The sequence below is a fragment of the Aquarana catesbeiana genome, linkage group LG13, assembly GCF_042186555.1.
Source record: "Aquarana catesbeiana isolate 2022-GZ linkage group LG13, ASM4218655v1, whole genome shotgun sequence".
NCBI lineage: Eukaryota > Metazoa > Chordata > Amphibia > Anura > Ranidae > Aquarana > Aquarana catesbeiana.
Genome location: NC_133336.1, coordinates 87,563,487 through 87,589,870, shown reverse-complemented (window position 1 = coordinate 87,589,870; position 26,384 = coordinate 87,563,487). Strand labels below are relative to the sequence as shown.

At 45.3% G+C, this 26,384-nt stretch overlaps 1 protein-coding gene across 2 annotated transcripts in view; it reads right to left on the bottom strand.

The window, feature by feature from the left end:
* Window positions 1–26,384, bottom strand: part of SPTB (spectrin beta, erythrocytic) — a 233,340-nt gene that overhangs the window by 83,699 nt on the left and 123,257 nt on the right. For both annotated transcript variants that reach the window (XM_073609324.1, XM_073609325.1), the window contains 7 exons: window positions 21,596–21,859; window positions 19,201–19,413; window positions 17,870–17,959; window positions 12,537–12,821; window positions 10,112–10,251; window positions 6,721–6,925; window positions 5,945–6,319 (listed from right to left, as the gene is read on the bottom strand). In XM_073609324.1, the coding sequence (XP_073465425.1) occupies window positions 5,945–6,319; window positions 6,721–6,925; window positions 10,112–10,251; window positions 12,537–12,821; window positions 17,870–17,959; window positions 19,201–19,413; window positions 21,596–21,859 (1,572 nt within the window). The remainder of the gene's footprint in view (window positions 1–5,944; window positions 6,320–6,720; window positions 6,926–10,111; window positions 10,252–12,536; window positions 12,822–17,869; window positions 17,960–19,200; window positions 19,414–21,595; window positions 21,860–26,384) is intronic.

Here is a 26,384-nt window from a genome sequence, read left to right as displayed (position 1 = left end):
TGTTCATCTGTGTGCTGGACCAACGGACCAAATACGACGCATGGGAAGCTATTGGCTACTGGCTATTGAACTTCCTTTTTTAGTCCCATTTACGTCATCACGTTCAAACCGAACAAACTTAAGAACGGACTTAGTCCTATCATGTGTGGCCAAGTCCGTCGGTTTGGAAAGACCGTCGGACCTAATCAGAAAGTCCGTCGGAAAGACCGTCGGACCTAGCCCGCCGTAAAGTCCGCTCGTGTGTACACGGCATAACAGGTTTTCTTCTAAGATTGCTCTGTATTTGGCACCATAGATCTTCCCATCAGCTCTGACCAGCTTCCCTGTCCCTGCTGAAAAAAAAAAGCATCCCCACAACATGATGCTGCCACCATCATGTTTCAGGGTGGGGATGGTATATTCAGGGTGATGTGCAGTGTTAGTTTTCCACCATACATAGCGTTTTTCTTTTAGGCCAAACAGTTCAATTTTAGTCTCATCTGACCTGAGCACCTACTTCCACATGTTTACTGTGTCCTCCACATGGCTCCTCGCAAACTGAAAACAGCACTTCTTATGGCTTTCTTTCAACAATGGCTTTCTTCTTGCCACTCTTCCATAAAGGCCAGATTTTTGAAGTGCACAACCAGGGGCGGACTGGACAACTCATGGGGCCCCCGGGCAATAGAAGATCATGGGGCCCCCTGTGTCTCCGCCCACATGCAAGCCGCACCTACACAAAGCCCCACTTACATGGGGCACACAGTAAGGCACATCACATGGCACACTGCAGAGCACGGGGCACATCATGGGGCACAGGCATGGGGCACACAGTAGGGCACATCACAGACACATAATGGGGCACCCAGCAGGGTTTATTATGCTGTACACATCAGGGCACATTATTGAGCACAGCATGGTGCATCACAGAGGGTACAGGGCACATCAGTGGGTACACAGCGGGGCACATCACAGAGCACATCAGGAGATACACAGCAGGGAACGTGCTGCACATCACAGGGCATGTGGCAAATAGTAGGGCACACAGCAGGGCACACAGTAGGGCACATCCTTGGGAACAGGACACAGGCGGTACACATCAGGGCACACATCCCAGGGCATGGGGCACACAGAGCACATTACAGGGCACACAGTAGAGCACAACAGGCGGTACACAGCAGGGCACATCACAAGCACATCACAGGGCAAGGGGCACAGAGTAGGGCACATAAGGGGGTACACTAGCAGGGCACATCACAGGCCATGGGGCACGCAGTAGGGCAAATAGCAGGGCACAAACCAAAACACAGGGCACACAGTAGAGCACTGGATCCTCAGACTTAACACAGTGTCTTTCAGGGTAGCCATCAGGGCGGAAGGCGACACAGTGGGGGTGGAGGACACAGGGAGACACCATGGGGGGGGGTTGGAGGGCACAGGGGGACACTGTAGGTGGGTGGAGGGCACAGGGGGACACTGTGTGTGAGTGGCACAGGGAGACACCATGGGGGGGGGATGGAAAACACAGGGGGACACTGTGGGGGGTGAAGGGCACAGGGAGATACTGTGGGGAGGTGGAGGGCACAGGGGGACACTGTGGGGAGGTGGGGGGCACAGGGGGACACTGTGGAGGGGTGGAGGGCACTGTGGGGGGGAGGTGGAGGCACAGGGGGGCACTGTGGGGAGGTGGGGGGCACAGGGGGACACTGTGGGGAGGTGGGGGCACAGGGGGACACTGTGGGGAGGTGGAGGGCACAGGGGGACACTGGGGGGGTGGAGGGCACAGGGGGGCACTGTGGGGAGGTGAGGGCACAGGGGGGCACTGTGGGGGGGGTGGAGGGCACAGGGGGGCACTGTGGGGAGGGGGGAGGTGGAGGGCACAGGGGGGCACTGTGGGGGGCACAGGGGGACACTGTGGGGAGGTGGGGGCACAGGGGGACACTGTGGGAGGTGGAGGGCACAGGGGGACACTGTGGGGGGTGGAGGGCACAGGGGGGCACTGTGGGGAGGTGGAGTGCACAGGGGGACACTGTGGGGAGGTGGAGGGCACAGGGGGACACTGTGGGAAGGTGGGGGGGCACAGGGGGACACTGTGGGGAGGTGGAGGGCACAGGGGGGCACTGTGGGGAGGGGGGGAGGTGGGGGGCACAAGGGGGCACTGTGGGGGGCACATGGGGACACTGTGCGGAGGTGGGGGGGCACAGGGGGGCACTGTGGGAGGTGAGGGCACAGGGGGGCACTGTGGGGAGGTGGGGGGGCACAGGGTGACACTGTGGGGAGGTGGGGGGCACAGGGGGGCACTGTGGGGAGGGGGGGAGGTGGGGGGCACAAGGGGGCACTGTGGGGGGCACATGGGGACACTGTGGGGAGGTGGAGGGCACAGGGGGGCACTGTGGGGAGGGGGGGAGGTGGGGGGCACAAGGGGCACTGTGGGGGGCACATGGGGGCACTGTGGGAGGTGGGGGGGCACAGGGGGGCACTGTGGGGAGGTGAGGGCACAGGGGGGCACTGTGGGGAGGTGGGGGGGCACAGGGGGACACTGTGGGGAGGTGGGGGGCACAGGGGGGCACTGTGGGGAGGGGGGAGGTGGGGGGCACAAGGGGGCACTGTGGGGAGGTGGGGGGGCACATGGGGACACTGTGGGGAGGTGGGGGGGCACAGGGGATCACTGTGGGGAGGTGGGGGGCACAGGGGGACACTGTGGGAGGTGGGGGTCACTGTGGGGAGGTGGGGGGCACAGGGGGACACTGTGGGGAGGTGGGGGTCACTGTGGGGAGGTGGGGGCACAGGGGGTCACTGTGGGGGTGGTGGGGGCACATGGGGACACTGTGGGGAGGTGGGGGGGCACAGGGGATCACTGTGGGGAGGTGGGGGGCACAGGGGGACACTGTGGGGAGGTGGGGGTCACTGTGGGGAGGTGGGGGCACAGGGGGACACTGTGTGGAGGTGGGGGTCACTGTGGGGCACAGGGGGACACTGTGGGGAGGTGGGGGTCACTGTGGGGAGGTGGGGGGCACAGGGGGTCACTGTGGGGGGTGGAGGGCACAGGGGGCACTGTGGGGAGGTGGGGGGCACAGGAGGACACTGTGGGGAGGTGGGGGGCACAGGGGGACACTGTGGGGCACAGGGGGACACTGTGGGGAGGTGGGGGTCACTGTGGGGAGATGGGGGGCACAGGGGGACACTGTGGGGAGGTGGGGGTCACTGTGGGGAGGTGGGGGGCACAGGGGGTCACTGTGGGGGTGGAGGGCACACAGGGGGGCACTGTGGGGAGGTGGGGGCACAGGAGGACACTGTGGGGAGGTGGGGGGCACAGGAGGACACTGTGGGGAGGTGGGGGGGCACAGGGGGACACTGTGGGGAGGTGGGGGGCACAGGGGACACTGTGGGGAGGTGGGGGGCACAGGAGGACACTGTGGGGAGGTGGGGGGGCACAGGGGGACACTGTGGGGAGGTGGGGGGCACAGGAGGACACTGTGGGGAGGTGGGGGGGCACAGGGGGACACTGTGGGAGGTGGGGGGCACAGGGGGACACTGTGGGGAGGTGGGGGGCACAGGAGGACACTGTGGGGAGGTGGGGGGGCACAGGGGGACACTGTGGGGAGGTGGGGGTCACTGTGGGGAGGTGGGGGGCACAGGGGTCACTGTGGGGGTGGAGGGCACACAGGGGGGCACTGTGGGGAGGTGGGGGGCACAGGAGGACACTGTGGGGAGGTGGGGGGCACAGGAGGACACTGTGGGGAGGTGGGGGGCACAGGAGGACACTGTGGGGAGGTGGGGGGCACAGGAGGACACTGTGGGGAGGTGGGGGGGGGCACAGGGGGACACTGTGGGGAGGTGGGGGGCACAGGGGGACACTGTGGGGAGGTGGGGGGCACAGGAGGACACTGTGGGGAGGTGGGGGGGCACAGGGGGACACTGTGGGGAGGTGGGGGGCACAGGAGGACACTGTGGGAGGTGGGGGGGCACAGGGGGACACTGTGGGGAGGTGGGGGGCACAGGGGGACACTGTGGGAGGTGGGGGGCACAGGAGCACACTGTGGGGAGGTGGGGGGGCACAGGGGGACACTGTGGGGAGGTGGGGGGCACAGGAGGACACTGTGGGGAGGTGGGGGGGCACAGGGGGACACTGTGGGGAGGTGGGGGGCACAGGGGGACACTGTGGGGAGGTGGGGGGCACAGGAGGACACTGTGGGGAGGTGGGGGGGCACAGGGGGGCACTGTGGGGAGGTGGGGGGCACAGGGGGACACTGTGGGGAGGTGGGGGGCACAGGAGGACACTGTGGGGAGGTGGGGGGGGACACTGTGGGGAGGTGGGGGGCACAGGGGGACACTGTGGGGAGGTGGGGGGCACAGGGGGACACTGTGGGGAGGTGGGGGACACTGTGGGGAGGTGGGGGGCACAGGGGGACACTGTGGGGAGGTGGGGGGCACAGGGGGACACTGTGGGGAGGTGGGGGACACTGTGGGGAGGTGGGGGGCACAGGGGGACACTGTGGGGAGGTGGGGGGCACAGGGGGACACTGTGGGTGGGAAGCTGTGCAGCAACTTTCTAATAGCAGCACGTGGTACAAGCTGCTGCACTTTCCTTCCTACATGCAGAGTAGCGCGGGAAGCGGCTGTATACAGACCTCTCGTGATGCGCTCCTCCTCCTCGCCGGCCCCTCCTCTTTTCTGTCCGTCCGAGGTGATGACAGATACAAGCACCTGGGGTGGACGGGAGGGAAGGAGGGGCCGGCGGGGAGGAGGAGGAGCGCATCACGAGGTGTGTGTATACACTGCAGTCTCTTAGCAGTGAGCAGAGACCCGATCAGCCCGTCAATCACAGCTAGCTGACGGGTAGATCGGGTCCCGAAGTGGAAGCTGCCATGGGGCCCCCTACTGGCCACGGGCCCTCGGTCAGCGTCCGAACTGCCCGATGGTCAGTCCGCCCCTGTGCACAACTAATAGTTGTCCTGTGGACGGATTCTCCCACCTAACTGTGGATCTCTGCAGCTCCTCCAGAGTTACCATGGGCCTCTTGGCTGCTTCCCTGATTAATGCTCTCCTTGCCCGGCCTGTCAGTTTAGGTGGATAGCCGTGTCCTGTTTGCAGTTGTGCCATACTCTTTCCATTCTCGGATGATGGCTTGAACAGTGCTTCATGAGATGTTCAAAGTTTGGGATATTTTTTTTCTAACCTAACCCTGCTTTAAACTTCTCCAAAACTTTATCCCTGAGCTGTCTGGTGTGTTCCTTGGCCTTCATGATGCTGTTTGTTCACTAAGGTTCTCTAACAAACCTCTGAGGGCTTCACAGAACAGCTATATTTATACTGAGAATAACTTACACACACGTGGACTCTATTTACTAATTAGGTGACTTCTGAAGGCAATTGGTTCCACTGGATTTTAGTTAGAGTTATCAGAGTAAAGGGGGCTGAATACAAATGCAAGCCACACTTTTCAGATATTTATTTGTAAAAAAATTGGAAAATCATTTTCCTTCCACTTGACAATTATGTGCCACTTTGTGTTGGTCTATCACATAAAATTCCAATAAAAATAAATTTACGTTTTTGGTTGTAACATGACAAAATGTGGAAAATTTCAAGGGGTATGAATACTTTTTCAAGGCTCTGTACTGTATATGGCTTACAGTTCACCTGTTATTTTACATGAAACAATATGCTGGTTGTATTTATTTGTACTGATGTACTTGCAACTGATATTTCAGGTTTATTAGATGCTAGAGTCATATAATAATGTGACTGTATTTATGAAATATTTGTGCTTCAGTTCCTGGGTGTACACACCCACTGTGGCCCTTATGAGGGCACCATACTCACCAAGTTGGATTATTTATTTATTATATATCATGAACAATACATAAGGACATGCTGGAACACAAAATTATGGACCAAACCCTTACATTTGTTGACATAAACCTAATATACTTCAGATAACATATAACTGATGCATAGATACCTGTGACCCAATAAAATGGAAATCCCTCTCAAAGGCCGTATGTACTCTGTGCAGAGACTGTGCTGTATGTACGTCACCACCCAACTCCTCTGGTAGCTCTTTGTGCTTTTCCTCGATCAGGCTCAGGATCTCTGTACCATCATAGAAGAACTTGTGGAGATCATAAGAGGCAGACAACAGCTGTACACGAGTGTCAATCAGTTCCAGCAGATCTGCCCAACTCTCATTCAGGTTGTCCTTCCATTCTGCAATTGTTGCAGCCTCAGAATGTCCAGCGTCAATCAGTTCTTCAATTAGGATATTCACATTGTCAATCCGCTCCTGGCCAGTTATTCCTGTCTCTTTGGCAAAATCACGGAATTTATCTCGGAGCACCTGTGAAATTAAATTTATTTCCATTTAATGGAAATCAAGACAAAACTACTATATACATCAATAAAACAAATATATTTATAGGCATGCACTGCTGACTTCCATAGGGAATGATGGAGCATTCTCCAGAGAATGGAGATGGTCTTGAGGTGTGGCACAGTGGATAAATTCCTCAAGTGCAAGATGTAAATCAAACTAAGGCTCCTAGTAGGCCATACCTATCGGCTCTGGTAATCATCCCTCTGGGGCAGGTAAATGAGGACTTATTTTAGCTGCAAACGGTGAAGTAGGTGGGCTAGGGAAAAGTTTTTGAAACCACTCCTAATCTTTTAGGTTGGACACCCTTCATAATTTTGAACACACAATCTCCATCAACTATAAAAAAGATTTTAATGTGTACTTACAGTCACATGGTCTAAATCTTGACCCATCTCCTGGGATGAGGCTTTGATGTCTCTCTCTGCAATCCATTGCTCCAAGTCCTCCACTTCACGCCTCAGTTGAAACATATGATAGATATTGTCCAAATGTCGCCTTCGTTCATCTGCCATGTCTCTCAGGGCTGTATACTGCTTCTCTAGGTTGTCCTGGTGTCGGATTATCTGTTCACTGCAAACAAAAGACAATGTAAATACCATCTTTGCCAGCCTGATAATGGCCATAAAAAGGGAGATTTTGCAGCAGTGTACAAACTTTAGGATTTTTGGGGTCATTTGAGTTATCTGTGTTTTTAGCTAAATTAGTAGGGATCCTGCCAAATGGCTTTCCTAGAGCTGTGTGCTGTCTCATCAGAAGAAAATGTTTTGCTTTAAAGATAAAGTTTTTCCGGTTGCCGGGTTGGATGTTTTTTCACTATGCTCAACCCCGCCATGCTGCCAGGGCTCAATTTCCTTCTCCTCCTCTCCTCCAGTTGGATCCCGTTAAAGGGAAACGGCTGTCTCAGAAGGATCTTGAGAAATCTTTATCTGGTCTATATGGGACCCTGCTTGTTACTAATCTAAAGTTGAGAAATTGTGGGATTCATGGAAATTAGGCATTCCCTCTCTAGGCCGAGAGGACTGGGAGGATTGTCTAGAGCAATCCCAAATTGGTAATTTCCTCTAGAGACAAATTAAGTTTTTACATCGGGTATATTATACTCCAGTGAGACTGCAAAGCATATACCCAGATAAAGACCCTCACTGTCACCACTGTCAGACACTGCTGGGTACCTACTTACACATGTTCTTGGAGCGCCTTAGCATGTTTACGTTCTTCTCCGAAGTGTTTGAGCTCATTAACCTTAGGCTTGGGTCGTGGGTCCCTATGTCCCCGGGAACTGGCCCTGTTAGGGATCCATGATGATGCTCAAAGGTCCCATCATAGTAAATAATTGATTTCATATTTGCTATTTTATGCCAAAAAAGAAATTCTCTGTAGGTGGTCCTCCTCTACCCCTCCTATTGTCCTGGGAGGCCATGATTGATGCAGCCCTGACTCTTTACAAGATGATGTACATTAGTCGTGGCTGCCCTTGGAAGTTCGATAAGGTCTGGCTGCCATGGACCTCCCAATAGAGTGGATTTCATGTGCCCCCCCCCCCCTTTGATAAGTAGGCGGCAGTGTTTTGTTGCCCTTCCCCCTCCCTTTTTCCCTATGTCTGTTCCCCCTCAGTTTTTGTCCATTCTGCCTTGGGATGTTATTGGTTATTATACGCTGTGAATGCTGAGATTAGCCCTATGAAAATGTAGTATTTATTTAAAACATATCTTGCCCATTTGAGCTGTTGCTGGATACTTGTCATACCATGTCAAACAGTTTTTATGTTTTGTTTCTTCAAAAATGCTGTATTATTATTCCTTAATAAAGCAATCCTGATTGTTAAAAAAATATAAAAATAAAGTTTACTCATTATCCATTCCCTGTTTCCTCCTCCCCTTTCCTCAACATGCTAATATTTTTTAAATAAACCTGTCCTTTTTTTAATTTATTTTTTTAGACTCAGTGATGTCATCACTGGGTCTCTGTGCTTTGCCATTGAATTCAAGCAGATCATGGCTAATTGGAGGGGCTGGCACAGTGCTGTACATAGCTTCCTGTAAACATCACAGCACCCTGTTCCCGTACTTGCTGCAACTTTAAACTCACACTTTGAGTGGCTTACCACTAGTGTGCAGTAAAATCATAATAAGCTATTTCAGTATGGGAGAGGAGCCTATAAATATGTAAGACTTCCTCATAAGTTGGGCATCACTAAATGGCGGCACGCGGTCAGCGTCCGGCCCGAGCTGCTGCTGTTTCCAGACCGCCACGATCGTGTCATTTAGTCGCCGCTTTTGTCCCCAGCCTTCTCCGCTATAATTAGCAGAATAGAGAGGACGGCGGGAGGCGGGACAATTCTGGACTGGGGGTGGGACCAGCACTGCGTGGAGAGAGGTAGCTGCCTATCACGTTAATTGGGAGGTGATTGGCTGCTAGGAGGTGGTCCTAGCAGCCAATCACCAGTTCGCTGATATGAAAAGTCAACCCGACAGCTCCCGCGTCCCGCCCAGTGCTGTGGTGCTTTCAGTTTAGGATTGTCCCGCCTCCTGCTTTCCGCCCTGTGAAAGGTAGGAGAGTGAAGGGAGGAAAATATATGGAACTGTGAAGGATAGGGAGCGGGGGAATTGGGGCAGTGCTGTGTGGGGGGTCATGTAAAGGGGGCAATACTGTATGGGGTGATATGTGAAGGGGCAATACTGTGTGGGGGTGATATGTGAAGGGGGCAATACTGTGTGGGGGTGATATGTGAAGGGAACAATACTGTGTGGGGTGATATGTGAAGGGGGGCAATAATGTGTGGGGTGATATGTGAAGAGGGCAATACTGTGTGGGGTGATATGTGAAGGGGACAATACTGTGTGGGGTGATATGTGAAGGGGGCAATACTGTGTGGGGTGATATGTGAAGGGGGAAATACTGTGTGGGGTGATATGTGAAAAGGGGAAATACTGTGTTGGGTGATATGTGAAGGGGGGCAATAATGTGTGGGGTGATATGTGAAGGGTAGCAGTGCTGTGGTGGGGAAGATGTGAAGGGGACCAGCAGCTGCGCACAAAATGAGGTGCTGCACAGAAAACGTGCAGGGGTACCATTGACTCTTAAACGCACTGAAATGCAAGGTGCAATTTCCCGCACATGGAAATTGCATGGTACAAACCCACCATGCAGTTTCCATGTGGATGCATTTTTAAAAAGGTGCCAGGACCTTTTCCCAGCAGAAAATGCAGGCACAGCAGCCCATTCAAATGAATGGACTGTCGTGCCTGCACACCTCGGCTGTGATGTAAAGAATCTGCGTCATCGCACAAAACTACGATTTGGACCTCAGCTGGAAGAAAATTTTACTAATCGGACCTCTATGAATTTTAATTCAATACCCCTGTCATAAGTCATAGATGTATTTGGGGACTAATATTTTAATTCTAGCCATCCAAAGTAATTTTTTCCTATAAACATGCAGTTATGTGGAATATATGGTTGTTATCAGCATTTATCTGTCATCACAATCACCCCAGGGATGGTTACATTATAGTTCTTCTAAACACTAGTATTGCCAAGAGTCTGCCATAGGTTTAAGCAATACCACAGTTATGAGAGTGTGAGTATGCACTCTAAAAATCATCAAATATTTCAGTAGTGCAGGGCTGCTACCGCCTGTATTCAGAGCTAACCGTTCATTCTTAATGAGCTAATGAGCTAATAATGACTAATGACTAATGAGCTAATAATGTTAATAATAGTAAGAAGAGGTGCCTATTATCCATCTGTTTGTACCCATCAGGATGATCCAAGGCCAGCAGTTTCTGAGATCGCTCTGCCAATTCCTTGATATTTTTTCCATACTGTTCAACGCCTTGTTGCAAAATCAGGTGCTTCTTCAGCATTAACACCACGCTTTCTTCATCCTCCACATCCTAAAAAAAAAATACCAATTTAATTATGAATTCACTCATTTCCTGACCAAGAGTCAGAATTTTATGAAATCTCAGGATTGAATTAAGTGTGCCCTTGGTCCAAATAATGCTAGCAAATCTTTCACGGTATCTTCTGTGTCATGATCCTTTCGATGAGTTCATGGGAACACTGAGTATCACAAATCTTGCAAGAAGAAGCTTTAGCACTGTGCAGAAGTGTTTTCTCACACTTTGGCCTGTATCAAGGGTTCAGAGGCCACCTGAAGTCTGACACTGCCTGTCCGCTACCTGACCTTACATACTCAACTTCTGAATGTGGTCACTGATAGAGCAGCAACTGTCAGTCTTCACATTATCCCTGAGGCCCTTACTCAGGCTGCAATGTCAGACTCAGGTAAGGAAAAGCTAAGGAAAAGCTAAATAAGGTGGTAGATACAACATCATTTTAGGGAAGCCTGAACAACTGTATGAATTAAAGACTGAGTATTCAGATTCCTGCAAAAATTATGATTTATTGTCTTTCATTTAATTTAATCGAATCTTTCTTTAGACATAAATATTTGGCAAATCTGTGTATTGTTTACCCATAAATGGTACATCTGTGCATTTTGTGGTGTGGTACAATATTTCCAGAAATGAAGTATATTATTAAAATAATTACATCGTCAGGACCAGTTCAACAAAAAGTTGAACCTACTTGTGATACAGAACAAACAGCATGAAATTCTGCAGACTTAAATCCTGAAATACCTTAGTATATGTCATAACTATGAAGCCTTCTACACATGCTGTGCTCTACAGACAATTCTGGGCATCACTATGGCACCAGTTCCTCAGTAAATTGACTGTCTGGATACTGGATTAGCAGTGTGTGATATGTTCATTTTAACTAAAAAGCTGGTTCATTAATGTGGACACAAAATATAAAAGAAAATAAGTGTCCCCACAATATAGAAAAAATGCATCAGATTGTGGAGAAAAAAAAACTTTACACTGTAAAGTTAAAATATATCTGAAATCTAAAAAAAGTTAGGAGATTGAGCTTTTTGTCAGAAGAGACTTTGCATGTTTTTTTTTTTCAACATAACTAATTCCCCTTTCTTCTAGCAATTTTTTTTCTTGTTTTACTGATTGCGGCCCATGCACAGTACAGTGTACACCTCCTGCACCTGCAAGCTGTCAAGAATGAAGACAGGCGCCAAGTTGATGTGACTTCAAATTGCATGTGCAGGAGTTACATCACCAGTGGCCACCCAATGGCTAAGGGATTGTGGAGCTCACAATGTTGGAGTAGGGCAAACCCAGAGATAAGTCTGACATAATGTGCAAGCACATTATGACAAAAGCTGGTGACCCTTGGCCACACTGCAGTTCCACTTTAAATAATAAAAAAAAATCTTTCCAGCACCCCCGGTCTCAAAGCGCTGAGATGCTTGACTGCAAAAAATGCTGGAGACCCTATTTTCTATATTGTCTTGTGGAACATTTTTCTTGTATTTTTAGCAATTTAGGGGGAACCTATGAGACAGTGTATGTGTTTTTTACATTAGGCCCACTTTAACAAGGCCCACTTTAACAAGCTTAAATATCGAAAGATGACGTTACATAGTTTCATAGATTAGTCTGACTGAAAGAAGTCCATCCAGTTAAACTAATAGAAGGGAAAAAAATATTTTATACAATCCTATACTTACAGTTGATCAAGAGGAAGGCAAAAAAATTATTTGCTCCAGCAGGGGTAAAAATTCCTTCCGGATCCCCCAAGAGGTAATCGGATATTCCCTGGATCAACTTTACCTATAAATATTAGTATCCAGTTATATAATGCATATCTAGGAAAGAATCCAGGCCTTTTTTAAAACAATCTACTGAGCTGGCCAGAGCCGAGTCTTGAGGGAGTCTATGCCACATTTTCACAGTCCTTACTGTAAAAAAAGCCTTTTTGTATTTGGAGAATAAATCTTTTTTCCTCGAAATGTAAAGAGTTGCCCCTTGTCCTCTGTAATGACCTTAAGGTGAATAACTCTCCACCGAGTTCACTATATGGACCCGTTGTGTATTTATACATGTTGATCATATCCCCCCTTAATCTCTTCTTCTCAAGAGAGAATAAATTCAGTTCCTCTAATCTTTCCTCATAGCTGAGCTCCTCTGTGCCTCTTATCAGTTTGGTTTCCCTTCTTTGCACTTTCTCCAGTTCCCCGATAGCCTTTTTGTGAACTTGTGCCCAAAACTGAGCTGAAATTAACTTTATTTTTTAACACCTCCTATTTATTATGACATACCTTTGACGTTTCATCCCCAATCATGTAAAGCTGTTGTTCATCAATCCAAGCCTCTGCTTCACTGGCATCCACATAGTACTGCTGAGCCTCATTTGCTTGGTTAAGGGATTTCTCCCTGTTCAGTGTTGCAGTCTTCAAGTAATTCCATTGCTCTTGTAGCGATTCACACAGCTTTTTGATTGGCTGAGGTTTGATTTCTGGTTCACCTTCCATAGTCTTAGTTTCTGCCCTTTTGATAACATCATCAACTCTTGGCTCATGACCCGCAATTTCTTTCTGTAAAGTCTGAAGCAGAAACATTTTACCAGTAATGTATAAGGGGTGGTGAGATGCACCACATAAAATGTCACCTCACAGGAAGTGACAAAGGCATTGTATTTCAGGTAAGATCAACAGGTATTTGCTCTACTTGATGAAAATAGTCTTAGCTTGAAAAAAGAAAACGAATGCAGCCAAATCTAAGGACTGGTAAGCTGCATGATTTTAAACTTTTCTTCTTTGGTTTAGTTATCTTTTAAAGATACATATTTGATTGAGGGGGAAACAGGATGCTTCTGGGTAGCGTGGCTTCAAATATTCCAAAATGAGGACTATAATGGAACATGGAAGTAGGTGCTCTGGTTTGGAAAACCTCTGGAATAAAAGCTCAATCGCAACAGCATTTCAGAGAGACAGCAGGATGGTTTCTCTATGGTTTCCTGGGTCACTGTGGCAGTGATCTGTTTGGCTGGCTACCCATGTGACCATCTTAGGTGTGGCAGAGTCTATTTAAGACCCTGTCTCCTGAGTTTGGCGTAGTTTGGCAGCATATGCGTAGTGTAAGGACAGGTCGCCCGTCTGTCAGGGACAGTATTAAAGATAGGGAAATGTACAGATGAGTAGGGAAAGCGTAGGGATTTGCCACTCTCCGGGAAACCTCCGCACTTGGGCTCGGACCAGCCAGGCCGCATTCTGCCACTAGAGACAGACACTGTCAGCTCAGCTGAGACCTGCTCCGCTACACCTTGCTTTAATCCGTCAGTGTTTCCCGGTTAGGCTTCCTTCCACCAGGCGTGTTGTGAAGTGTTGTACTTCAATACAAGTTTTCAACTGCATCGGGATGGTGTGTTACTGCTGCCGCACCATGCTGCGCCCACCCACAGGCAATACAGACAGGCAAGTCCTAAGAAAACCTATGTAGCTCTACTTACTGATATTTTGGAAACAATAATGGAAAGATGTATATATTGCAAGAAGGAACTATAGTAACAATATCCCTACAAGGTCTACAGCTATTAATTTAAGGAGGCTTATATATATCTCCATAATAAAAAAAAATTTGTCTTGTCAGCTTTTCCTGTGTGTCTGACTTACCAGAAGTCACAGGTGTTCTTATATATATACGTCGTATATATATATATATATACGTCCCAGTTGGTTCCTCAAAAGTAGTTATTCCGTGCCAGTGCTAGATACATGTTTGGAAGCTATACACTTTGTGTATCTAGCACTGGCACGGAATAACCACTTTTGAGGAATCAACCGCAACGTTTATATATAAATCAGTGGTGGGGGCGCAAACAAACTGAAACAATCAGAAAAAAACCCCCATTAAAACGCTGCAACTGTGCCATCAAATGCAGCCACTGTGCCCATCAATATATATATATATATATATATATATATCTCCATAATAAAAAAAATTTTGTCTTGTCAGCTTTTCCTGTGTGTCTGACTTACCAGAAGTCACAGGTGTTCTTCTTCTTCAGCAAGTTTCGTTGCCTCCCTCTTGGTACACTCGTCCGCAGCAAGCGGATTTCGGTGGGTGTACAAAGATGTCCGCTTGCCGACTTCTAAGTCTAAGCCTTACTGCGGGCGAGAGTACCAAGATGGCGGCGACGGAACGTCACTTCCGTGTAGTCCCTCCTCTCCAGGAAGTGACATCTCGCTGGCCGAGACGGACGGACTCAGGCAGTAACTTCGGGTCTGTCTCGGCCAGCATTCGCGACCCCCTGGAGAATGGGCAATCGACCCCCCAGGGGGTCGCGACCCCCAGGTTGAGAACCGCTGCTTTAGATAATCCCAGTTTGTTCGTATTAAGAGAGGCTCAGCAAATCAAAATTGTTTCATTGTTTAAATATTTGGGAATATGGATACATTCTAGGGTAGAAGATTACCTAATATATAATTTATCTCCTATTCTCACTAAATTCCAATTTAAGAGTACAGCGTGGATTAAGCTGCTGTTATCGGTGGTGGGCCGAGCAAACATTATAAAAATGATTTTGGCCACTCGATTATTATACATCGTTCATAATTCGTCGATATGAATACCTCTTAAATGGTTCAAAAAATTAGAATCATTATTTTGAAGGATATTATGGAAAGGAAAAAACCCTAGGATTAAGCTATCAATCCTCCAGTGAGCTATGGATGGGGCGGACTAGTGGTGCCCCAGCCGAGACTATATTTCATAGCCTCGCAACTTCAGCATTTTGCTGGTTGGGGAGTTGTGAATTGGGAACATCCTATACAGGCCCTAGGGTTAAGTACCGTATTTATCGGCATATAACACGCACTTTTTTCCCTTAAAATCAGGGGGAAATTGTGGGTGCCTGTTATACGCCGATCCCCGCCGATCCCACCGATCTCCGCTGATTGTCAGTGGAGCGATCACCGCCGAGATACACATAGCCGAGTGTACTCGGCTACTCTCCGCTCCGCTCACAGTCATGCCCGGTCCCGCCATTGGACCTGTGTTATGTCCATCATAGGGCGGGACTGGGTGGGACTGGGCGTGACTGTGAGCGGAGCCGAGTGGAGCCGAGTACACTCGGCTATATTATCTTGGCGGCGATCACTCCGCTCCGCCCAGTCCCTGCGATCTCGGCGGCGCTCGCTCCGCTCCGCCCAGTCCCTGCGATCTCGGTGGTGCTCGCTCTGCTCCACCCAGTCCCTGCGATCTTGGCAGCGCCAATTTTAAATCCATCCAGTAACACTGACAAGGCTGTAATGGACACTGGGGCAAGGCTGCACTGACAAGGATGCAATAGACTGTAATAGAAATTTGTAAGTTCTGTATATAATTGTATTCTATTTTGTATGTATTGCACACTGCCCTCACTGTGCACACGGCACTAATAATGTTTTCAGTACATGTTTACATTCTTTCGAGTCCTGATTAGAATTAGCCTACCTATTTAACGCCCCTTGTTACCATAAACATACAATTGTAATATTAATGTGATACCTACATAATCATGTGTATAAAAACCTTCAAATGCGTCATAATAAAACAGAACAGTTATTTGGAAAGATGCCGAGAGTATCTTTTGTGTCTGTTCCCTACTGCAGTAGTTATTATTTATTTGGAACCACTAATCAATATGAGGACAGGAGTTGCCTATCATCAATTTAACCAAGGACACTGGGGCAAGGCTGCACTGACAAGGCTACACTGACAAGGCTGCAATGGACACTGGGGCAAGGCTGCACTGACAGGCTGCACTGACAAGGCTGCAATGACACTGATAAGGCTGCAATGACACTGATAAGGCTGCATTGATGGGCATTTAAACTTGGGGTGCGTGTTATACGCCAATAAATACGGTAATTGTTCTTGTTACAATCTTCTGGTTCAGCTGGAATCTGGAGCTTTCGCTTATACCTGTAAAGGTCCAATATTGGCACTTATGAATAGGGTCTGGCAGGAAATGAGGAGTATAATGAAATTTGAAGGGGCTTCAGAGTATTCACCACTTTGGAGGAATAGGCATTATAAAGAACTATGTAAATTGGAGGGATTTGAGCGTTGGTGTTCCCAGGAGTTTCAATATATAGCCCAGCTTTATTCACATAGTGTTCTACACTCCTTTCAGGATCTACAAGAATCTTATCAATTGCCTCATCATAATTTTTTAAATATCTACAATTACGGCACGCAGTACAGTCTAAGTTTAAAGGGGAAAAGATAGTGATAAGATCGATGTAACGTTTAACTTCATTAGCAGTGGCGACTGAGAAAAAAGGCCTTATTTCATCTTTATACAGCCAACTTATATAGAACACCGGTAAAATGATTAAGCGGAAGTAAACCAATCCATAAAACACATGCCAGAAATGTAACACTACCATTGGTTGTGCTCTCAAACAAACTATCAAGCCATCCAATGGCTGGTGTCTAAACTGATCACATTTGCAGCATCATGGCAGTTGATGATTAAACAGAGGCAAAGATGGCAGCTTCCTTGGCTGAAAACAATAGGGAGGTTTACTTACACTTTAAGTGGGGCAGGGGTGATACCCTGGATTGTCCACGTTGCCAAAAATCTCCAACTGATCTAATAAATATGTTGTGAAAGTGTCCTAAACTGGTTAGATACTGGCGAGAGGTGGGCACTACAATTAAATAAGTTTTTTATACTCATATCAATATGGATCCTAAGACATGCTTATTGGGTTAGAAGAGGTTTTTCTTTTTTGGGATGAAGAGCTTTTTCCCATTGAGATTTTGATATCAGATAGTAGATTATGGTTTATAGCGTGTTGTAAGTTAATTGCCCTAAAATGGATGTCTTCGAGTATACCCTCATTTGAGGAATGGCGTCTTCAAGTAAATGATTACCTTCTAAAGGAACAACAAAACTACTGTAATAGGGGCATACCTAATAATTGAAATAAACTGTGGAAACCATGGATATTGGCCCTGGGGTTGGCCCCATCTTCATTAGCCTTTGTTGTTTCTTTATAGGGTGGTCAATTTTGGTTTACGATAGTAAGTATGGCTTCAGAAGGAAAATGGGGATGGATGGCCATACCAGTGGGTAGATAAGATAGGTGTGAATTAATCCACCTGTCGTAGTAACTTTTTTCATAGACACAGGTATATAGCTTATTACATCATGTGAATATTGGATTAGTGGCTTGATTTATTTATTTGTGTGTGTTTTGTTTTTGTTTGTGTGTTTGTTGTTATCATTTGTAGATGTTTATAATGCTTGTTATGTTGTATAGATGATTTGTGAAAGCAAAGGAAGAAAGAGAATTTCTGAATTTGCTTTGGCTTGACCTTATGTGATGTTTTGGAAATGATGGAATTTTTGTATTATTTTAATACTGAGATATTTGCTATATTCTCCAATAACAATGCAATTTTCTCTGTAATGATGAAAACTTTCAATAAAGAAATATTAAAGAAAAAAATAGTAACAATATCTATAATTCTCAAATCCCCCCACCACACACCATGGATGCATTTTCATTCCAACTGTGAAAAGTTTTGACATTATGAATCATTCAAGCACAGCATAATTGCCAACTGTTGTGTAAAAAGGCCAGGGATTTTGTAGACATACCTGATTCTTCTTTAAAAGCATCTGCACCATCTGAAGATTGTTTCCGTAATCTTTGGATTCTGCTAGTGGCATTCTTTCCTGAACCCAAAGCTGTAAGCAAACCAACATGTTATAATGTTATAATACATAAGAAGAGTCCAAACCTAACATTCTGACTTCTATAAAGCAATACAGACATCTGTTAAAGTCCAACTCAAGCCAAAATGTTTTATTTAGTTTTGGATAGAACGGGGAAGAGTTATAGTTTCTGACAGGATTTTATTGCCACCTGTGTCCCTATTTGCATGATTTCCCTTCACCTCCTCTCAGGACAGAAATCAATGCGAAATCTCTCAAACAGGAACACAAGCAAACAAAAAATATATATTTAGTAGGGAGAGGAAAGGTTAGATCTAACAGTGTTTTTGCACTTTTTGTCGTTAGGTAATAAACCCCCAGGTGACATCCCCTTTAGGGCACTGACCTTATGACTTACACTATATGGATAACAGTTTATAGACACAAATACACCTATATGAGTTTGTTGGACATCCTATTCCAAAAAATAGGCATTTTTATGGAGGCTGACCCCAATTTGTGACTACAACAGCATCCACCTCTATTGGAAGACTTTCCACACGATTTTGGATTGTGTCTGTGGGAATGTGTGCCCATTCAACCAAAATAAGATTTGTGAGGGCAGGTGCTGATGTTGGACAAGACAGCCTGGCTCACAATTGGTGTTTCAATTAATCCCAAAGGTGTTTAGTAGAGTTGAGATCAGGGCTCTGTGCAGGGCACTCGAGTTCTTCCAGCTCATCAAACCATGTCTTTATGGAGTTGGCTTTGTGCACAGTGGACAGTCATGCTCACATTACCTAACCATTGTGGGATGTTTACCCCAATGTTTAACATTTGTTTTTATTGTTCATGTGGTGACTGCCCGTTTTTTTTAAGTGTATAAAAACCTGTATTTCTGTTCAATTAAGCTATTCCTTTGGTTTTACCTAAACATCTTGTCTGTGATGCTTGGGGTAAAGGGCTGGTCTGATGGAAGGGTTTGGAAGTCAGGAGGCACCGTTTGGCTAAGGCACCCAGTCGGGGTGTCAGGCAGTCCGTCACACTGACTATATAGTGTAAGTGCAATCGTTTATTTTTCTTCTGCCTCCTACCACTGGTTGTATGGTGAATGTGTTGCAGAACCATTGCAACACTCTCCCCATAAATCAGTGGCATGCGATGATAGGAGGAAACATTCATCTACTTCCTGTCTCCAATCCACTTAAGAGAAGGAGAACAGTGTTTCCTCTGAATGATGAGAGTGAGGGACCAGAGAGAAGAACACAACGTACAATTTCATCTGCCAAATCCCGGTGTAGCTGATGTACTTGCTTCGAAGATTGTAGCTTTCTTTTTCTTTCCTGCATTGGTGCTTGAAGCTGTAGGAAACGCATTTTGATATTTTGTTCCTTTTCTCCAAATTCCTTGTCTCCAGCAGCTGATGGTATGTCTGGAATAACCTCATCCATTTCTTTTCCTTTATGATCTATTTGATCTTCTATTCTCTACAGATATACCAATAAAAAAAAATCATATTCCAAGTTTAGAATCATGTAAAAGGTATTCATGTCACATATAGAAAAAAAAATGCATAATGAACTGGTTATCGCAATAGCTTTAATATGCCAGTTTTTGGAATACTTATGCTTCTACAGAGTTAGTTAATACATTCTATTCCTTTGTAGCTCCTCTGCTTGGATAACAAATTTTAAAAAATCTAGCAGTCACTAATATGACAATATATTAAATGATATTTAAAACCAAAACTTTTTATTTTAGCTTTCAATAGATTGGTTGGAATGTCTTTCAGTTTTCTTGGTGTCTATGCCCCATTAGGGACATTTTCCTTTCACTTCCTGTCTTAGAGACACAACAGGAAGTGACAAGAAATCTCTCCAAAAATACAGGGAAGTCTCCTCTTAAGCCCAGTACACACTATACAAAAATCGGACGAAAGGTTGTCCGGTTTTCCTCACAGCAGGCTGAAAAAGAGGATAGTACTAATTGTACAAAAATTCTCGAACAAAGGCTTTTTTTTTGTTGTGTATTGTTTTTGATCATGCAGTCTTTTGTATCAGATTTTTCTTGTACGAAAACTTTACACATTAAACAAAAATAATTAGTTCTGTTCACGCACGAGAAAAATGTTGGAGTTTGTTCCTTTAGAAGTTTTTGTTTAGAAAGTCTGAATCGGATGTCAAAAGTTGTCTACACACTATTACGAAAAATCGAACGAACACGCCTCGTACATCATTTTTCTTCCGCTTTTCCCATAGCGTGTACCCCACTTTAGACAGTTGTCAACTAAACAGGTGCAAACTTCTCTTCACCTATTGTTCTAATGAGATTTTTTGATTATCCTACTAGGGGTGCATCTCCCTAGTAGGGATTCACAGCAACATAAACCAGGATACAGGAAAAGAATTGGGAGGTGTGGGACTTTATAGGTGCACTTGATACAAATCAACATAACACGGATTATATAAAACATATATATTTTTATTAAATCACATAGAAAAAGATAAAAGCATTTCATACAGTACATCCGCAGCCATTTGTGAGTAAAGGTCACAACTTTCAATGTTATATTGCGGTTTGCACGCTTTTGATTCAACATGTTTCTCTGCGGAGCTTCTTCAGGAAAAGGAGTGGGATCACAACTACTAAATAAATGAACAAACATATAAAAACAAAAATCATAAACATAATTGCAATACACATATACAAACTCTATGCATATCCTAGATAAACAAAGTACACAAATGCATCCCCCTAAACCTGGCAAGGGTCCCCAAAATGTTGGTTCCTACCTCATGAAGATGAGGAATTTAAGCCAATATATGGCAAGGTCATGAAAGAGTCAGTTCTGATGGCCCTGTACGTCCAACCAACTTAGTAATGATCACACACATATGCCGGATCTCCCACAGGGAAGGATATAGTCTCATAAGATGTATACGGAAAATAGAAGGATTAAACCTATAATTCAATGGACCCTTGCCAGGTTTAGGGGGGATGCATTTGTGTACTTTGTTCATCTTGGATATGCATAGAGTTTGTATATGTGTATTGCAATTATGTTTATGATTTTTGTTTTTATATGTTTGTTCATTTATTTAGTAGTTGAGATCCCACGCCTTTTCTTGAAGAAGCCTCACTGCGAAACATGTTGAATTAAAAGTGTGGAAACAGCAAAATAACATTGAAAGTCATGTCTTTTACTCACAAATGGATGTGGATGTACTGTATGAAATGCTTTTATCTTTTTCTATGTGATTTAATAAAAATATATATCTTTTATATAATCCGTGTTATATGCATTTGTATCAAGTGCACCTATAAAGTCCAACACCTCCCAATTCATTTCTTGTATCCATATTTAGGGGATGTTGGTGCCATATGTTGAATATTAGTTAATCCTGGATTTGATGACATACTTTATGATGATATTTAGCAATATAAAAAAGACTGTAACCCTTTCACATTTCGGAGCTAAAAAGAAAAATTTGGTTTGGATAAACTCAAGTTGGAGGCAACGCTTCCTTTCATCGATAAAAATAGCATCAGAATAATCTTTAGGTGTTTTATGTATGCCTGATATAGAATGTCAACTGTAAAACAATGCCTAACCAATACCAGGATGGCTCTATAGCAGCTTTTACTGTACATACACAGTTTTTCCCCTACCTTGTGTTCACTTAGAAGGATGTTGACACTGGTCAAGTCCTTTCCATACTCATCAGATTCTACTTGCTGCTCCATGTCTTTTATCCACTTAGCAATATCTGCGAACCTTTGCTCATACAGCTCAGAGCGATTGGCATCAAACAGAGTCTGCTCTTTTTTTAGGGTAGTTGTCTCCAGCTCATCCCATTGCTCATGTAATCCATGGAGTTTTTCAGAGACTGTTGGAGCAAACCATGGTTTTTCCTGTGCCAACTCATTTCCCTTCTGAAATAAAGATAGAAGAAAGTGACACCTGTGTCATACAGTATCTGTTCGAAAGTGCGAAGATTTTGGGTTCATAATTTTATTTACACTTTGACAGGGACAAACCTGAAAAAAAAAAAAAAATGAACAACAGGCTCTCTTGGGCCACCCTGCAGTGGAGGCTCCTAGGTACACAAGACGGCTAATCGCATTTGTTTTCATAGCTGCAAGAATTGCTACTGCCAGGTCTTGGAAGTCTTTGATACTCCTGTTTGACTTAGGTAAGGTTAAATTATCCTGGATATTGGTTAACAAAAGACTTTCAGCTATCTTGAACGATAAAATGAAAAGGGTTCGAAAAAACTTGGGACCCATGGATCAAATATCTCACAGGGAACACCTAGTGCCCCTTTTGGCTCTTTGGCATCTTTGTTTGCGGGGTATAGTTGCACGGTCACTTTTCCTCCTCTTTTGCTTTTTGTTTTTTTTTTTCCTACCTGGAGATAAATGTTTTTGTTTGTATTGAAATTTATAGGGCCCTCTGCCCAGAGATCTGCACGAGATGACATATTCTGGATTTCGTTTACCCGATCTGTTCTTTTTATTGCGTTGTGGAGGTACTTAAAGCTGAGTTCCGGCTGAAATATGACTTTTAAGATAAAAATACCCCTAGAATACTTATGCCTCGTGCAATGTAGCAAAGGTATGCTGTAAATTATGCCCAGTTTTCTATTTGTGCAGCATTGTTTTCTTACTTCGTGAAGTTCCTGCACAGCGCGGCCATCTCCAGTGTGGGCATTTTAAGCCATAGTGTCCTCCTTCCTGCATTCCGTGCATGCTGGCTACCCAGCCTGAACCTGCCGATCTCGCGCATGTGCAGTGCGCTGCAATCTTGGTCAGCTTGCTATGCCAAGCTGACCAAGATTCTCCATAGACGCCAATGTTAAATATTACAGGAGTAGTGCCATGCCAAGCTGACTAAAATCTCCCAGGAGCCAATGCAAAACCGGAAATAATGTCCAAGGCCACGGCTGCTAAAGGAGGAAGTGAAATTAGATATAGGTTTAAATCAGGTAAGTGAACAGAAAAAAAAAAATATTACCAATTCATTTTAAGGATGCACATTAGCGCTGCATGGTAAAGAGTGAAAAATGTGGTTGGAACTCCGCTTTAATGTGCACTCTATAATGTTGCCAATGTGAAGCATCAGTTTTACATTGGCAAACATACTTTTGCTCCGCTATGGTAATAACCGCAGCTTTGTTTAAATGAGCATTTGTAATTTTGTTACATGTCTTTGAAAAAGAATAAAAATTATTGGAAATTAATGTGACAGCTGTTTGATAGGAAAATAATCCTAAATGTTTATTGTTCAGAGGCTCTATATGAGACAGTAGTACCGCTATTGACTATACCTTTCACAGTTTGACGATCTTGTAATAACTGCACTGGCTTTAAATGCACTGGTTTTGGATATTGTACTAAATATACAGATCCATAAATCAATCCAAGCAATTACTCTGTGTCCTATAGCTGGCCATAAACTGATTGAAATTCCCTGCCACACCAGCTGAATTTTGATCAGTGTGTGAACCGCTAGACAGAGGTTGTTTGTTTAATTGACTTATGCTGAGCGGGCATGATGGCAAAATGTTTGCGATCAGCAGCTTCGGCTAATGTCCCTGTCAGATTGCAGTGCCCCCAAGGGGTTTCTTCCATCTGTCTGTCTATTGAGTTGGCAGACCCATAGATTTGCAGTTCAAAGCTAAACCCATTGTCTAGCAAAGACAAACAGAAAGTCCACATAAGTTATGTTCAAATATGGTCGCTCCTAAGAACACATTTTATCACACTAAAATTAAAAAAAAAGAAACCCATATTTAAATAAGTTGATCATGTTTACATGTACAAATATACATTATTTATGGTGCTTTTGTACATACAGTGGGCACGGAAAGTATTCAGACCCCCTTAAATGTTTCACTCTTTGTTATATTGCAGCCATTTGCTAAAATCATTTAAGTTCATTTTTTCCCCTCATTACTATACACACAGCACTCCATATTGACAGAAAAACACAGAATTGTTGACATTTTTGCAGATTTATTAAAAAAGAAAAAATGAAATATCACATGGTCCTAAGTATTCAGACCCTTTGCTGTGACACTCATATATTTAACTCAGGTGCTGTCCATTTCTTCTGATCATCCTTGAGATGGTTCTACACCTTCATTTGAGTCCAGCTGTGTTTGATTATACTGATTGGACTTGATTAGGAAAACCACACACCTGTTTATATAAGACCTTACAGCTCACAGTGCATGTCAGAGCAAATGAGAATCATGAGGTCAAAGGAACTGCCTGAAGAGCTCAGAGACAGAATTGTGGCAAATTTCTGCTGCACTTAAGGTTCCTAAGAGCACAGTGGCCTCCATAATCCTTAAATGGAAGATGTTTGGGATGACCAGAACCCTTCCTAGAGCTGGCAGTCCGGCCAAACTGAGCTATCGGGGGAGAAGAGCCTTGGTGAGAGAGGTCAAGAAGAACCCAAAGATCACTGTGGCTGAGCTCCAGAGATGCAGTCGGGAGATGGGAGAAAGTTGTAGAAAGTCAACCATCACTGCAGCCCTCCACCAGTCGGGGCTTTATGGCAGAGTGGCCCGACGGTAACCTCTCCTCAGTGCAAGACACATGAAAGCCCGCATGGAGTTTGCTAAAAAAACACCGGAAGGACTCCAAGATGGTGAGAAATAAGATTCTCTGGTCTGATGAGACCAAGACAGAACTATTTGGCCTTAATTCTAAGCAGTATGTGTGGTGAAAACCAGGCACTGCTCATCACCTGTCTAATACAGTCCCAACAGTGAAGCATGGTGGTGGCAGCATCATGCTGTGGGGGTGTTTTTCAGCTGCAGGGACAGGACAACTGGTTTCAATCGAGGGAAAGATGAATGCGGTCAAGTACAGATATATCCTGGACGAAAACCTCCTCCAGAGTGCTCAGGACTTCAGACTGAGCCGAAGGTTTACCTACCAACAAGACAATGACTCTAAGCACACAGCTAAAATAACGAAGGAGTGGCTTCACAACAACTCCGTGACTGTCCTTGAATGGCCCAGCCAGAGCCCTGACTTAAACCCAATTGAACATCTCTGGAGAGACCTAAAAATGGCTGTCCACCAACGTTTACCATCCAACCTGACAGAACTGGAGAGGATCTGCAAGAAGGAATGGCAGAGGATCCCCAAATCCAGATGTGAAAAACTTGTTGCATCTTTCCCAAAAAGACTCATGGCTGTATTAGATCAAAAGGGTGCTTCTACTAAATACTGAGCAAAGGGTCTGAATACTTAGGACCATGTGTTATTTCAGTTTTTCTTTTTTAATAAATCTGAAAAAATGTCAACAATTTTGTGTTTTTCTGTCAATATGGGGTGCTATGTGTACACTAATGAGGGAAAAAAATGAACTTAAATGATTTTAGCAAATGTCTGCAATATAACAAAGAGTGAAAAATGTAAGTGGGTCTGAATAGTTTCCATCCCCACTGTCATTTTCTATTATGTTTTTATTTTACATAATTTCTGTTTTTAATAATAAGTTGTGGGCTGGATTATAAAGATAAAATGTAATAAATAGTTTTTTTTTTTTTAAATAACAAACATGTTATACTTACCTGTTCTGTGCAGTGGTTTTGCACAGGGCAGCCTGGATCCTTCCCTTCTTGGGTAACTCTTTGGTGCTCCTAGCCCCTCCCTCCTGTCGAGTGCCCCCTCAGCAAGCAGCTTGCTGTGGGGGCACCCGAGCCGAGCTCCAGCTCCTTGTGTCCATTCAGACACGGAGCTGCAGTTTGGCCCTGCCCCCTCTCTCCTGATTGGCTTACTAACTTTGATTGATAGCAGTGGGAGCCAATGGCACCCTTGCTGTATCTCAGCCAATTAAGGAGGGAGAGTCCCGGACAGCCGAGTGACTTGTGGACATCTCTGGACAGAACTGGGGCTCAGGTAAGTCATAGGGGGGGCTGCTAAACACAGAATGCTTTTTATCTTAATGCATAGAATGCATTAAGATAAAAAACCTTCTGACTTTACAACCCCTTTGAGTCAGGTGGTGGAGCATTAGGCTCGTTTTCACATTTTCCATACTTCATCAGCAGGTACAAGTGACTCAAGGGTAGTAAATCAGATCAAATCAGTTAGAAACACCAGGCTTAAAAGCATACTAATTGCTATGCCATCTCTTTAGCTAATCCAGGGTGTTCTGGGAATCCTTTGTCATGTATAACATGTTTATTTGTAAAACAGAGATTGTACACATGCAATGAAAACAGATATAAAAAGAAAGTTTAAACCATATAAACTTATAAACTATAAAAATAATATAAAACTAACAAAAAGGCTGCCTTTACACCTGTCTTATGTGTTACTTCAGCTCACCAGAAATTTACATACTAAGGTGGGGTGCTTTGCAGCACTATTCTTTTTGAATGGCACCCCCAACATACTCTCATAGCAGCACTCCACAGCACACAGTTATGCACTACTA